The sequence below is a fragment of the Hypanus sabinus genome, chromosome 2 (assembly GCF_030144855.1).
Source record: "Hypanus sabinus isolate sHypSab1 chromosome 2, sHypSab1.hap1, whole genome shotgun sequence".
Taxonomy (NCBI): domain Eukaryota; kingdom Metazoa; phylum Chordata; class Chondrichthyes; order Myliobatiformes; family Dasyatidae; genus Hypanus; species Hypanus sabinus.
The window spans coordinates 147,711,730-147,723,897 of record NC_082707.1 but is presented as its reverse complement, the minus strand read 5'-3'; the positions used below and the strand labels follow the sequence as shown (position 1 = coordinate 147,723,897).

General features: G+C 38.0%; 1 protein-coding gene across 2 annotated transcripts in view; it reads right to left on the bottom strand.

Moving 5' to 3' along the window:
- Positions 1-12,168, bottom strand: part of slc25a21 (solute carrier family 25 member 21) — a 410,375-nt gene that overhangs the window by 19,426 nt on the left and 378,781 nt on the right. For both annotated transcript variants that reach the window (XM_059956647.1, XM_059956641.1), the window contains 2 exons: positions 5,983-6,042; positions 1,152-1,259 (listed from right to left, as the gene is read on the bottom strand). In XM_059956647.1, coding sequence (XP_059812630.1) covers positions 1,152-1,259; positions 5,983-6,042 — 168 coding nt within the window. The remainder of the gene's footprint in view (positions 1-1,151; positions 1,260-5,982; positions 6,043-12,168) is intronic.

The following is a 12,168-nucleotide window of genomic DNA, read 5'->3' as shown; positions in this document are numbered from 1 at the left end:
CCCTCTCATATCTGTCTTTGGGTGAAGTAGGACTAAAAAATGAGTAAGTATCAGTGTGTATAGGTTAAAAAAAAAGTATTGACCTAAAAATTGTATCCAAAACTTCAGACAAGTTGCAGCTCCAAACTTCACTATGGATAAGTCCTTCTGTTACTCTCACCCCTGCATAGAGAACCGCAAGTAATGAAAGGTCCCTTTAGAATGCACAGATGGAGGGCTTGTCTGCTCCTGCTGTACAGATCCAATCGCTTGTGCATGGTACACACAGATTGATATTTGCATATAGATGAATCATTTGTATGGGACTGACATTAATTTTACTAGTACTTAGATTAATATCACCCTTGTTTCATGCACATACATGTCATGCACACAAAAGCATGCATTTGAAAACTATAAAAGATTTCATGTTACATTTAAAAGAAGAATACACAATTGAATTTTTGAACTGTTATCTCTGCCAACCAATGTCTTTTTTTAGTTTTTGTTCTGTTTATTAATTGAAGAATTTTTCTCAACTTAACCTGTCCAAAGTAAACATAATTGGTTTGTCCCTCCTATACCCTCAGTTGCCACTTTATTAGGTACACTTGTACACCTGTTCATTAATAAAAATACTAATCAACCAAACACATGGCAACAACTGAATGCATAAATACATGAGGTTCGGTTGATGTTCATACCGAATACCAGCATGGAGAAGAAATGTGATCTAAGTGACTTAGACCATGGAATGATTGTTGGTGTCAGATGGGGTGATTTAAGTTTCTTAGAAACTCCTAATCTGTTGGGATTTTCACATACAACAGCCTCTAGAGTTTACAGAGAATGGTGTGAAAAACAAAAAAAAAGCACATCAGAGAATGGTTAGTCTGTTCAAGCTGTCGGGAAGACAATGGTAATTTAAATAATCATGCATTACACAATGGTGTGCAGAAGAGCATCTCTGAGTGCAGAACAGGTCAAACCTTGAAGTGGATGGGCTACAGCAGCAGAAGACCATGATCATACACCCAGTTGCCATTTTAGTAGGTACAGGTGCTACCTGATAAAGTGGCCACTTAGTGTATCTCAAACAGGGAATTAGCATAACAAGACAACATTAATAAGAAGGAAAAATCAATACAATATAAAGTTTAAATTCTTCTTACCTGTGAAAAAGAATTCCGTTGAGCTTGTAGGCTAACCTTGACTACTTCAAAAGGGTTGACAACGATTGCTTCTGTGAGACCAGATCCAAGACCAGCCAGTGTAAAAATCTAGACGATTACCAATAAATGCATAATTGGGAATTACTGAGGATTTAAAGAAAATAACACTGTTCTTAGTTTAGGTTAGTGTTACCCTCATCTCTGATAGTGATAACTTCAAACCCTACTTCAAATGCTTAACTACATAATCCAAGCTGACACTTTAGTACCACAATGAAGCAGAATCAGAATCAGGTTTATTATCACTGACATATGTCATGAAATTTGTTTTGTGGCAATAGTACAATGCAAAGCATAAAGTTACTACAAGTTACAATAAGTGAATGAATGGGGATAAAAATGCACAAGAGGAATAGCGAGGTAGTATTTATCAACCATTCAGAAATGTGATGGCATATGAAAAGAAACTAAAACATTGCATGTGGGTCTTCAGGCACTGCACCATTCAAACTGCAAATTTCAGGTAAACTTTAAAGAAAGCATTTACCTATTCTCTCAAGTGGACTGAAAAGATCTCAAGATTAGACAGACAGATGAACTGGCAGGAAATATGGGGATATGTGTAGATCAGTGGAATTAGATAGATTGGCACCATACTTGTCAAGATAATGGTAGACCAAAGGGTCTATATGTTCTGCTGTTCCGATCCATGTTTTTTGTTCATTCTGCCAGCATGAATTAGGGGCTTGGAATGATCCCCATGCCAGAACAGCTAGCCTAATATTGAGTCATGTACCTTATTTGTTAGTAAACTTCAGATACCAAATGAGTGACCCAAGCATCTTGTTAACAATTAGCATTTTAATTTAGCAAGAGGTCTCAGTGGGGAAAATGAAACAGTTGAGGAGCTTTCTAGTTAGACAAAACTCAAATTAAAAACTCTCATCATATTTTTAAATGTCCCCTCACTCTCGTATCTTCCCAGCTTTAATTTCCTCCAATCCCATAAAATATAGCTGAAAGCTATGCTCAAGCCAGTTGTCAACTTCAATTTCTCCACCATAATTGATGATTCTTGAGGTTTCCAGGGCCTACACTCTGGAACTATTTCTCTCAACTTCTGTACCTTTCCAACTCTCTCTCTGCCTTAAGATAATCTGTTCCTTTGAATATCTCTATTAAAATATGAGACAAAGACACATAATCAATCATTAATGTTGTAACTGTTCTGGACTTTGATCTCAAAATCAACCCATTAAAATAATAATAAAATTAACTTCATCACAGCAAAACCACAAAGCCTCACAGTTCTCAATATTGATGTATTAACTTGATAACGTGTAATTTGTCAGACCATGTTTGAGTACCAGGATTTATCGTTCTTTAAAAATTCCATTGCTGAAGAACTAGTCTGTTCAGATTTCAAACTTAGATATGCTTTGTTTGACTTGAACAGTGCTCTGCTGTTCCAGTTCAATGGTTTTCAAAGTAATTTAAGGGAAATTAATTGTTGAATTCAATTTTTATGTAATACTGTTGCTGTAATTTAATACATGCCTTTGAGGAAATTGGTTTGAGTCAAGGTGACTTTCCCAAGGTAGAGCTAATGTCTGATAAGCTTGTGTAAAATTAAGCAACTTGTTAGACAGTACAATAGAAGTATTAAGACCTTAGGTTGCAATTGTTCCAGTTGAAACTCTGCTAGTCCATAATTTTAAATTAAACAGAATTGAAAAATGTTCAACATGAATTCAGGTGAAATTCACAAACAGTTAATTCATAAGTTATAGGCTGAAAATGTATGTAAATAATGGACCAAATAAATAAACATTGATAATTCTACCATTTGGATTAAGATGATTCATCACAATAATTCAATAAAGTCAGATAAACTACTTTTACTTTCACTGTAATTCAAAAATTACTCATAAGGAAGAACATTCTTCTGTGGTAATAAATACTCAATATGGAATAAAAATTGACACCATAAAAGGTGAATAATGCAAACATAATACTATAAAGGGAAGCATTTGGCCTCTTATGCTTGCTCAGCAATTCTTGAAAATCCTGGGTGATTTTTTTTACCACAGTGCCATTTTCTACATTTCCCTTTATTACTCTAATAAGTGAAAATCTGGTAATAACAGTCTGTTGGTGTATTCAATTACAGAGCTTTCACAACCTACTGGGTGAAGAGATTTCTTCTCACCTCAGTCCTAAATAAACACCAATTTGAAACTGTTACACCTGGTTCTGGCCATCCCAGCCAGGTAAATGACAACTCAGCATTTACCTTGTCAAGCCCCACAAGTATTTTAAGACATTTCAATGAGTCCATCACTCATTCTTCTACACTCATGAGAGTATTGATTCAGTCTGTTTACTGAAGCTAGCTTGAAGCCAGTAAAAAGAGCATGCCTGGATTTATTAGACAAACTAAGTGATTATTCTGCTTCGGAAAAGTTTTGCAGAATACAATTGACTAAAACATGAGCTGGACCAACTATATAAACATTATGTTTGTAAAAGCAGTGTAGTAGCTCACCTGCAATCCCTTAAAGACCATTTGCCATTTGCAAGTGTTGATCATTATAGTGATGGGGCAGATCACTAAAGGAAATTCTGCATTGTTTATTCTCTCCTTGTGTACCATCTCAATATACTTACATATGTATACATCTCTCTGCCTGGCCTGCAAACCGAAACTTTTCAACGTATCTCAGTGCACGTGACAATCATAAACCATTTTCTGATTTGTAAGGTCAGTAAATGGATACCTCCTCCTTTCATCATTTTTCCATTTGGCATTTCCAAATCATTTACTTTCAATATGACCAAAGCACCAAGAATCTGAAATTAGAGCAGTCAGTGCTGGAATGCTCATCATGCTTATTATCAGTAAGATCGATGCAATAAAAATCCTCAACTAGTTAGCACACTGGAAGATAAACATCTAGCCCAGAGTTTAAATAATTGGACAATGGAAGCTTCCTTATGCCGTGTTGTCTTCCATATTTAACTGCTATATCTATATTAACACTGTATCAGGGTGTATAGGGTATTCAGGGAGAGGTAGCAATTCTGGTGTCGGGGCCTGTTGTATCCATTCTGGGGCAGCTCACTCACCTTTGGTCTCCATTGGCCACTCAGCTCTCACCTGTAGCTCCAAGTAGCTGCTTGCATGCAACAGCGGCCACACACCAGTACACAGCTTTGACAAGCGGGCTAAATCAGGTGAGGGTAGCCAACGGCCTAATACCCTGGTGAGATAGGGACATGCCTGTCCTAGCATGCAAAGTCAGCTCTGGCAGATTGGGTGGATGAAATCTATAGTGAGATACAACGGGCAGGCAGGCAGTACTGCACTACTCCATGGACAGCAAAGGGCAAGACAAGGCACAGAAGATGTCATGGTCAAGCTTTGCAACCTAGGAAAATTCCAGTTTGTGATACTTGTTCATACCATTGGACCCGGACTTCTGAGGTCAAGAGAGTGGAAATGGCACAGTGCAACAACTTTTCCACTTAAAAAACTCTCCTGCACACAATTTCAGTCATTGTCAGACATGATGAACAATCACCAATGCTGTATCACTATCCAAAAGCATAAGTACCCTTAAGTAGCAAACATAACAGCAGTTCTTGCATTGCTCCAGAAAGCAGAAGCACAATCAGTTTCCCTCACCATCAAACAGGGGGTTTTAGGCTACACACTTAATCATTTGGCCAAAGCATTTCTTTCTGATTTGAAATGTTTTTTATTCATTATAGTTTATACCAATTATATTTTTGGCCACTTACAGGACTATAAATTAGTTTTGGCACTGGAAAGTTTTGAATAATTTATATTACATAAATGCACACATTTGCTAAAATTGAGACCCAAGTTCATTAAAAACCTTTATATATTCTTAAAGTGATTTCTCAACATTGGGATCAATATCAGGAATTTTAAATTAAAGCCTTAAAACAACTTTAGAGTATCAGAGTCTTAGAGTATTATTTCTCACATTATCCCAAGTAACAATAATTATAAAGAATGTTAGCTTAGTTTGATTTATATCTCTTTAATTATGTAGCTCTGACAACATCAGTTAAGATCAACTGACAAAGATATCAAGAGTGAAATTTTACTGAAAGAAATGAAAACCAGTTTAAAATTCTGGATTTCCAATATTATGAAGCCACTTATTTTCTTATTTACATGTAACTTTTAAAAACTCCTGCAGCAACATGCCCTTAATCCCTTCCAAATATCATGAATCATACCCTGGGTTTTCATAAACCGGACAGCTTTCAATGATGCCTGTCTAGAAGTCTGGTGGTCTGCCAGTCAGCAACCATCTTAACACTAAACTTTTGGCTTTTTACTATGGTTTAGCCACTGAGTACGCTTCCCTAATAAGTTCATCCTTAACTAACTCTGTTTAACACCTAAATACACAACCACAGGTAAACAGGAAGTTGAAAGCAGGAATGCAAGAAGACAAAGGCACTAATCCCTGTGCTGAGTGACAGCTCATGAACAAATTTACAGTGAGTTAAACTTACAAAACTTAATAGTATATGGAGATTTGGTTGACCATAACATGTAACCTCAATTTAAAAAAATAAGTTATTTAAGTCTTTATAAGGGAAATGACAGATAACCAATATTGGGAAAAATAAGTAAAGCCACATATTGCATTAAAGAACCATTTATTGTGAAATATTGTAACAATTAATTGTTCACATTTTATCAACATCTTTAGGGAAGTGCCAGCTCTGTGAAAGTTTATCACCAGTTTAACTAGATGTAATGCCAATCAGAGGAGCTATAATTTGTACTTACCACACCAGTTGGCAGTGAAGCATAGCCTAATATCTTCTTATATTGCTCAAAAGTCAAAAACTAGAAACCAAACCATAATGATATAATCATTAGTTCAAGTAAGATAACCAAATGTGTTGACCTCTTCAACAAATGCCTTTGTGCTGTTCAACTCATTTTCAATCAAAGGCAAAAGTAAATGCATTAAATGAATCCCCACAAAATGAAAAGAAAAAGCTTTTTTAAGTATAGAAAGGGTAAGAGAGTTGAGAGTACATATAGGACCAATACAAAATGACGCTGGAGATATTGTAATGAGCGAAGCAGAGATGGCAGTGGAACTGAATGCGTATTGTGCATCAGTCTTCACAGTAGAAGACGTCTGCAGTATACTAGACATTCAAGAGTTTTGTCAGGGAAGTGAAGTTTGTGTAATGAAAGTTACGACTGAGAAGGTGCTCAGGAAGTTTAATGATCTGAGGGTGGATAAATCTCCTGGACCTGATAGAATGCACCTTCGCGTTCTGAAGGAAGTAGCTGGAGAGATTGTGAACGCATTAACAATGATCTTTCAAGAATTGATAGATTCTGGCATTGTACCGGATGACTGGAAAATTGCAAATGTTACTCCGCTATTTAAGAAGGGTGGGAGGCATCAGAAAGGAAACTATAGTCCTGTTAGCCTGACATCAGTGGTTGGGAAGTTGTTGGAATCGATTGTTAGGGATGAGATTACGGAGTACCTGGAGGCACATGACAAGATAGGCCAAAGCCAGCATGGTTTCCTGAAAGGAAAATCCTGCCTGACAAATCTACTGCAATTCTTTGAGGAAATTACAAGCAGGGTAGACAAAGGAGATGCAGTAGATGTGGTGTACTTGGATTTTCAGAAAGCTTTTGACAAGGTGCTGCACATGAGGCTGCTTAGCAAGGTAAGAGCCCATGGAATTACAGGGAAGTTACTTGCGTGGGTGGAGCACCAGCTGGTCAGCAGAAAACAGAGAGTGGGAATAAAGGGATCCTACTCTGGCTGGCTGCCGATTACCAGTGGAGTTCCACAGGGGTAGGTGTTGGGACTGCTGCTTTTTACAATGTATGCCAATGATTTGGACTATGCTATTAACGGATTTGTGGCTAAATTTGCCGATGATACAAAGATAGGTGGAGGTGCGGGTAGTGTTGTGGAAACAAAGAGCTTGCAGAGAGACTTAGACAGTTTAGGGGAATGGGCAAAGAAGTGGCAAATGAAATATAATGTTGGAAAGTGTATGGTCATGCACTTTGGCGGAAGAAGTAAACAAGCAGACCATTATTTAGATGGGGAGAGAATTCAAAATGCAGAGATGCAAAGGGACTTGGGAGTCTTTGTGCAAGATACCCAGAAGGTTAACCTCCAGGTTGAGTCAGTTGTGAAGAAGGTGAATGCAATGTTGGCATTCATTTCTAGGGGTATAGAATACAAGAGCAGGGATGTGATGTTGAGGCTCTATAAGGCACTCATGAGACCACATATGGAGTATTGTGTGCTGTTTTGAGCTCTTTATTTTAGAAAGGATTTATTTAAAAACTTCTAAGAATAAGGGCCATAATGTTCCATTTTCAAAAAGAAGAAATTAACATGAATCAGATATAAATACAGCTGTGTGTTCTTTGGTTGCACAAAATAACATTTCAAAATTAATCACTGATGGGAATTGAAGGAAATTACCATTATCACCCCCACTTATTTCCTTCAATCTCCTGAGATTTTCTTTAATCTCAAAAAAGAAACAATTGATGAGACATCAATAATTACAAGCCACTTTCTGAACAAAATAAGGTAGCTGAGCCATATTTTTCAATAAAAGTATTTTTAAAAGAAAGAGTTCAACATAAAAAGTCATCCTTGACCAAAGTGACAGTCAGGTAATCAGGCATACTGTCATTATTTCTAATTAACACAAAATCAAATTAGCTCCAAATTTTCCACACAATTAGCCAAACAGAAGAGCTTGTCCTTTAAACTCTGTTGTCCAACTTGACTTCTTCATCCCACCCCATCCTTCCTACACCAGCACTGCTTTTCCAGATAACTGTGTACCTTACTTCCTCTTCTCAGTAAGCAATCAGTTCAGCTGCTTTTTAAACAAGTCAATAGGTGTGTATCATTAAGAAGGCAATTAGTCCCTAAGGTAACAGAGCATTTCAAAGGTTGGTGAATGAACTGGTAACTGTGATATGATCACTATGACTTATTCCATTCAATTTTATGAATAATCACAATTTGTATGCAGTAAAAAAGACATAGAGTGGTAGCATAGAATCCAATAAGGTACTTCGGTAATACTGACTATTCCAACAGTGATTGCACATCAAAACAACTTAATTAGCTGTTAAGCACTTTGGGTTCTCCTGAGAAGGAATAAAAATATGCTATCTCATGCTAGTTCTATATACAACTAACCAATGATTCCTATTATTAGAAATCATTTATCTGCATGGTGGAAGTACAGCTGGCTTGGCACAATACTATACTGAAAGATAGACAGCAAGGGACAGGACTAGTTCCATTTTATAGCAGACTCAGGGACAATCAAGTTAAGACAGAAGTGCTTTCCACCTAGTGCATAAGAAAGCAGACCAGAAATTATTCAATGGGCTAAATCATGCAGCATGTGATTTCCCAGCTGCTAAATCTGTTCTGAGTGAATTATGAATATACTGCTATATAATGCTTGTGTCGGATACCCTCAGCATGAAGGTGGCACTTTGGCTTTGAAGGATTATCTTGTGGTAACTTAGTAATGCGAGATTGGCAAGGACCAGCTTGAGCAAGATCACTCTCTACTTGCCACAGAGCCAGTTTGGAATTTATGTCCTTTCAAGGCTCGACATGCTCAGTCTATGCAACCACCTTACTCTTGGTGATGGATAATGAAGTCCACCATCCAATTTATATTCTATTCCCTAACTGTTTTCAGTGTTTCTTTTAACTGTTGTTGAATATGAAGGAGCACTGATTGATAAACTGAGGGAGAACAGCCAGTAGTAATTGGGTATCCTTGCTCATGTTTAACCTGCTGTCATGAAACTTCACAGGGTCTCAGGCTGATGTTGAGTACTTTCAGGGATACTCCATTTCAAACTATATACCACTGTACCTTCACTGGGTCATTCCTACTAGCTCGAGAAGTGTAGCCAAGGATTATGGTGGAGGAGATATTCTAGCGAGATCAGCCAATGAGGGTTTATGGATAGAATTTAGGAATAAGAAAGGGAAGTCACTTTGTTGGAGTTATACTAACATCCCAATACTTAATAGGAATTAGAAGACCAATATGGATGCAGATAGCAGACAGGTGTAAAATCAATAGGGTTGTAATAATGAGAGATTTTAACCTTCACAATATTGACAGAGATTGTTTTAGTGTACAGTATTTAAGTAAGGAGAATTAGTAAAATGAATTTAAAAAGGACCTTAGGAGCATTGATATACAAAGGGGCAAAAGGGTTCAAGTCCATAGCTCCAGACATTTAGATTATCTGGCTGGTAACTTAACCATAGTGCCACTACTTTTATCCTGTTATCCATGACATAGAAGCCTTCTGCCATATATAGGTATATTGAATATTTAAAAATTTTATTCGGAGATACAACCCTTCTGGCTCTTCATACTACACTGTCCAGCAACCCCTGACTTAACCGTAGCCTAATCATGGGACAATTTAAAATGAACCTACTAACTAGAATGTCTTTGGACTGTGAAAGAAAACCAGAATACTCAGAGAAAACCCACATATTCCATGGGAAGGACATATAGACTCCTTACAGGTGACATCAGAACCGAACACTGAACTCCAGTGCCTCGAACTGTAGTAGTGTCACACTAACCCTACATCCAGCTGAGTGCACTACTTTGAGAACTACTGCACCACGACGATAGTACTGGATAATGCCATCCATTTTGAGAAAATGGGATTAATGTTTGTCCAAAAAGGTGGAATCCATATCAGTATAATAGATGCAAAGATTTTATATCATTTCTGTGTGCTTCAAAAAGAGATGTTGTAATTCAGCTTGGAGACGTGCCACTAAATGAATTGGCATTGCAGGAGCAGGGCCAAGAGCAGAAAGATGAGCCTTCCTTCAGAATTAAAATGCTAGTCCCTGACACCATTGAGAAGGAGGGCAACTTTAGAGTCTCCCCCTTCTACTGGCTATGTAGTCACCCAACTGGTAAGTGCAGCCAAATGGACTGACTAGACAAGACAGGACTGTAGAGCTTCAATGTGATCTTATGGTTATGAGCTCTCTCAGCTCTGTCCATTGCACAGCATTTCTGCTGGCTTACATACTTTGTTCTGAATTGCGGAATGCAGCACAATTGGTTGAAGTGCCACAGGAAGGAACAGAGTGTGTTGTTCAGCACAGGAGGGTAGTAATGGCTGACTGTGCGATCACAGTAACGTTAAAGACCATCATATTCTTATGAAGCCCAACTTCTCTGATTTCTTCATAATACATTCTGATTCCTCCTCCATATAAGAGGATGAAGTACAAATCAACTGAATGCTATTGTAAGTAGAGACATTTTCCCTCAAGTGCTGATGCAGTCAAGCAGCTCCAATATTTCACCCATGCCAGGGAAATCACCCAAGGTATGTGAGCTCCTATTGCTCATGCCTGCATGACACTCAATCCAATAGCATGGTTCATCACAAAAAAATGTCCTCAGTCTGCATTCATTTGATTCCTTAGTAGAGTTTCCTGAAATCACTAGTCAAACTCCTTCAAAATAATTACATCTGTGAAATTTATTTAACACGTGACCCACTGAATTTGAGATAAATGCGTGTTCTTCCTTCATGGGTACTCTCTTACAGCTGAGGCAACTTGCCTTTACTCCTAACCTGGGGGTTCTGAGGTGGACAAATAAGTTAGTTTGGAGCTGTAGGTTCTGCCACAGTTGGGGTAGATAGTTCTTGAAGAGATGGATGGGTAAGTGGGTCAGGGAGGAGATAGTGTTTTTCTTCTTTTGTTTATGCTGACTTCTTGTGCATACCCAATGCATGGATTTGAAATGCTCAGTGCCATTCCATATACCCTTTCTTCATTTTGTGCATCGAAAGCCCTGGATTCCTAAGAGTTTGTGAATAAGTTACACTTTTTCAGTATGTCTGGTAGTCTCCTGCCATGATGGAGTTCAGAGCAGAATGCCATTTTCTGACATGTGAACAAGCTGACCTACTCATTGAAGCTGGCTGCTTGTGGAATTGACTCTGTTGGCAGCAAAACTGATAGTGTTTTGAGATGGCTGCTTGGAAGAACCGGAGCCACTGCTGACAATAGACAATGAACTTGATCTACAAATATTCTTTTCCCATAAACAGCCAAAGCCGCATGCTCCACCTGTCTTGCTCATCCTTCGTGATGCTGATATGCAAGGTGGTGATGGGTAGAGTCAGGCTTCATCTTCATCATGACATTCCACCCCTCCTTTCACATTTTACAGTGACTACCATTACTCCAAATGCTGGGAGTAAATAATGTCTGTTTCCTCAAACCCAACAAAAGACAAAAGTTTAAGAAAGATGTATGAAAAGTCCTAATGAAACCAACTTTTATCAGACAGGTTGACAAAAGTGTTTAAATTCAATCAATCACAGTGATGGGTTAATATCTGATAAGACCATATGACATAGGAGCAGAATTAGGCCACTTGGACCATCGAGTCAGCTCCACCATTCCATCATGTCTGATTAATTATCCCACTCAACCCCATTCTCCTGCCTTCTCCCTGTAACCTTAGACGACCTAATAAAGAACATATTAGCCTCCGCTTTGAATATACTTAATGACTTGGCCTCCACAGCTGTCCGTGGCAATGAATTCTACAGATTCACCATCCTCTTGCTAAAGAAATTCCTCTTCATCTCTGTTCTAAATGGATATTCCTTTATTCTGAGGCTATGCCCTCTGGTCCTGGAATCACTCACTGTGGGAAACATCCTCTCCACATCTACCCTATCAAGGCTTTTCAATATTCAATAGGTTTCAATGAGATCCCTCTTCATTTTTCTAAACCCCAGCAAGGACTCCATCAAATGGTCCTCATACATTAACCCTTTCATTCCCAGAATAATTCTTGTGAATTTCCTCTTGACAGTTTTCGATGCAGCAAATATTTTCTCATAATACTCCAAATGCTTTCTGACCAATGCCTTATA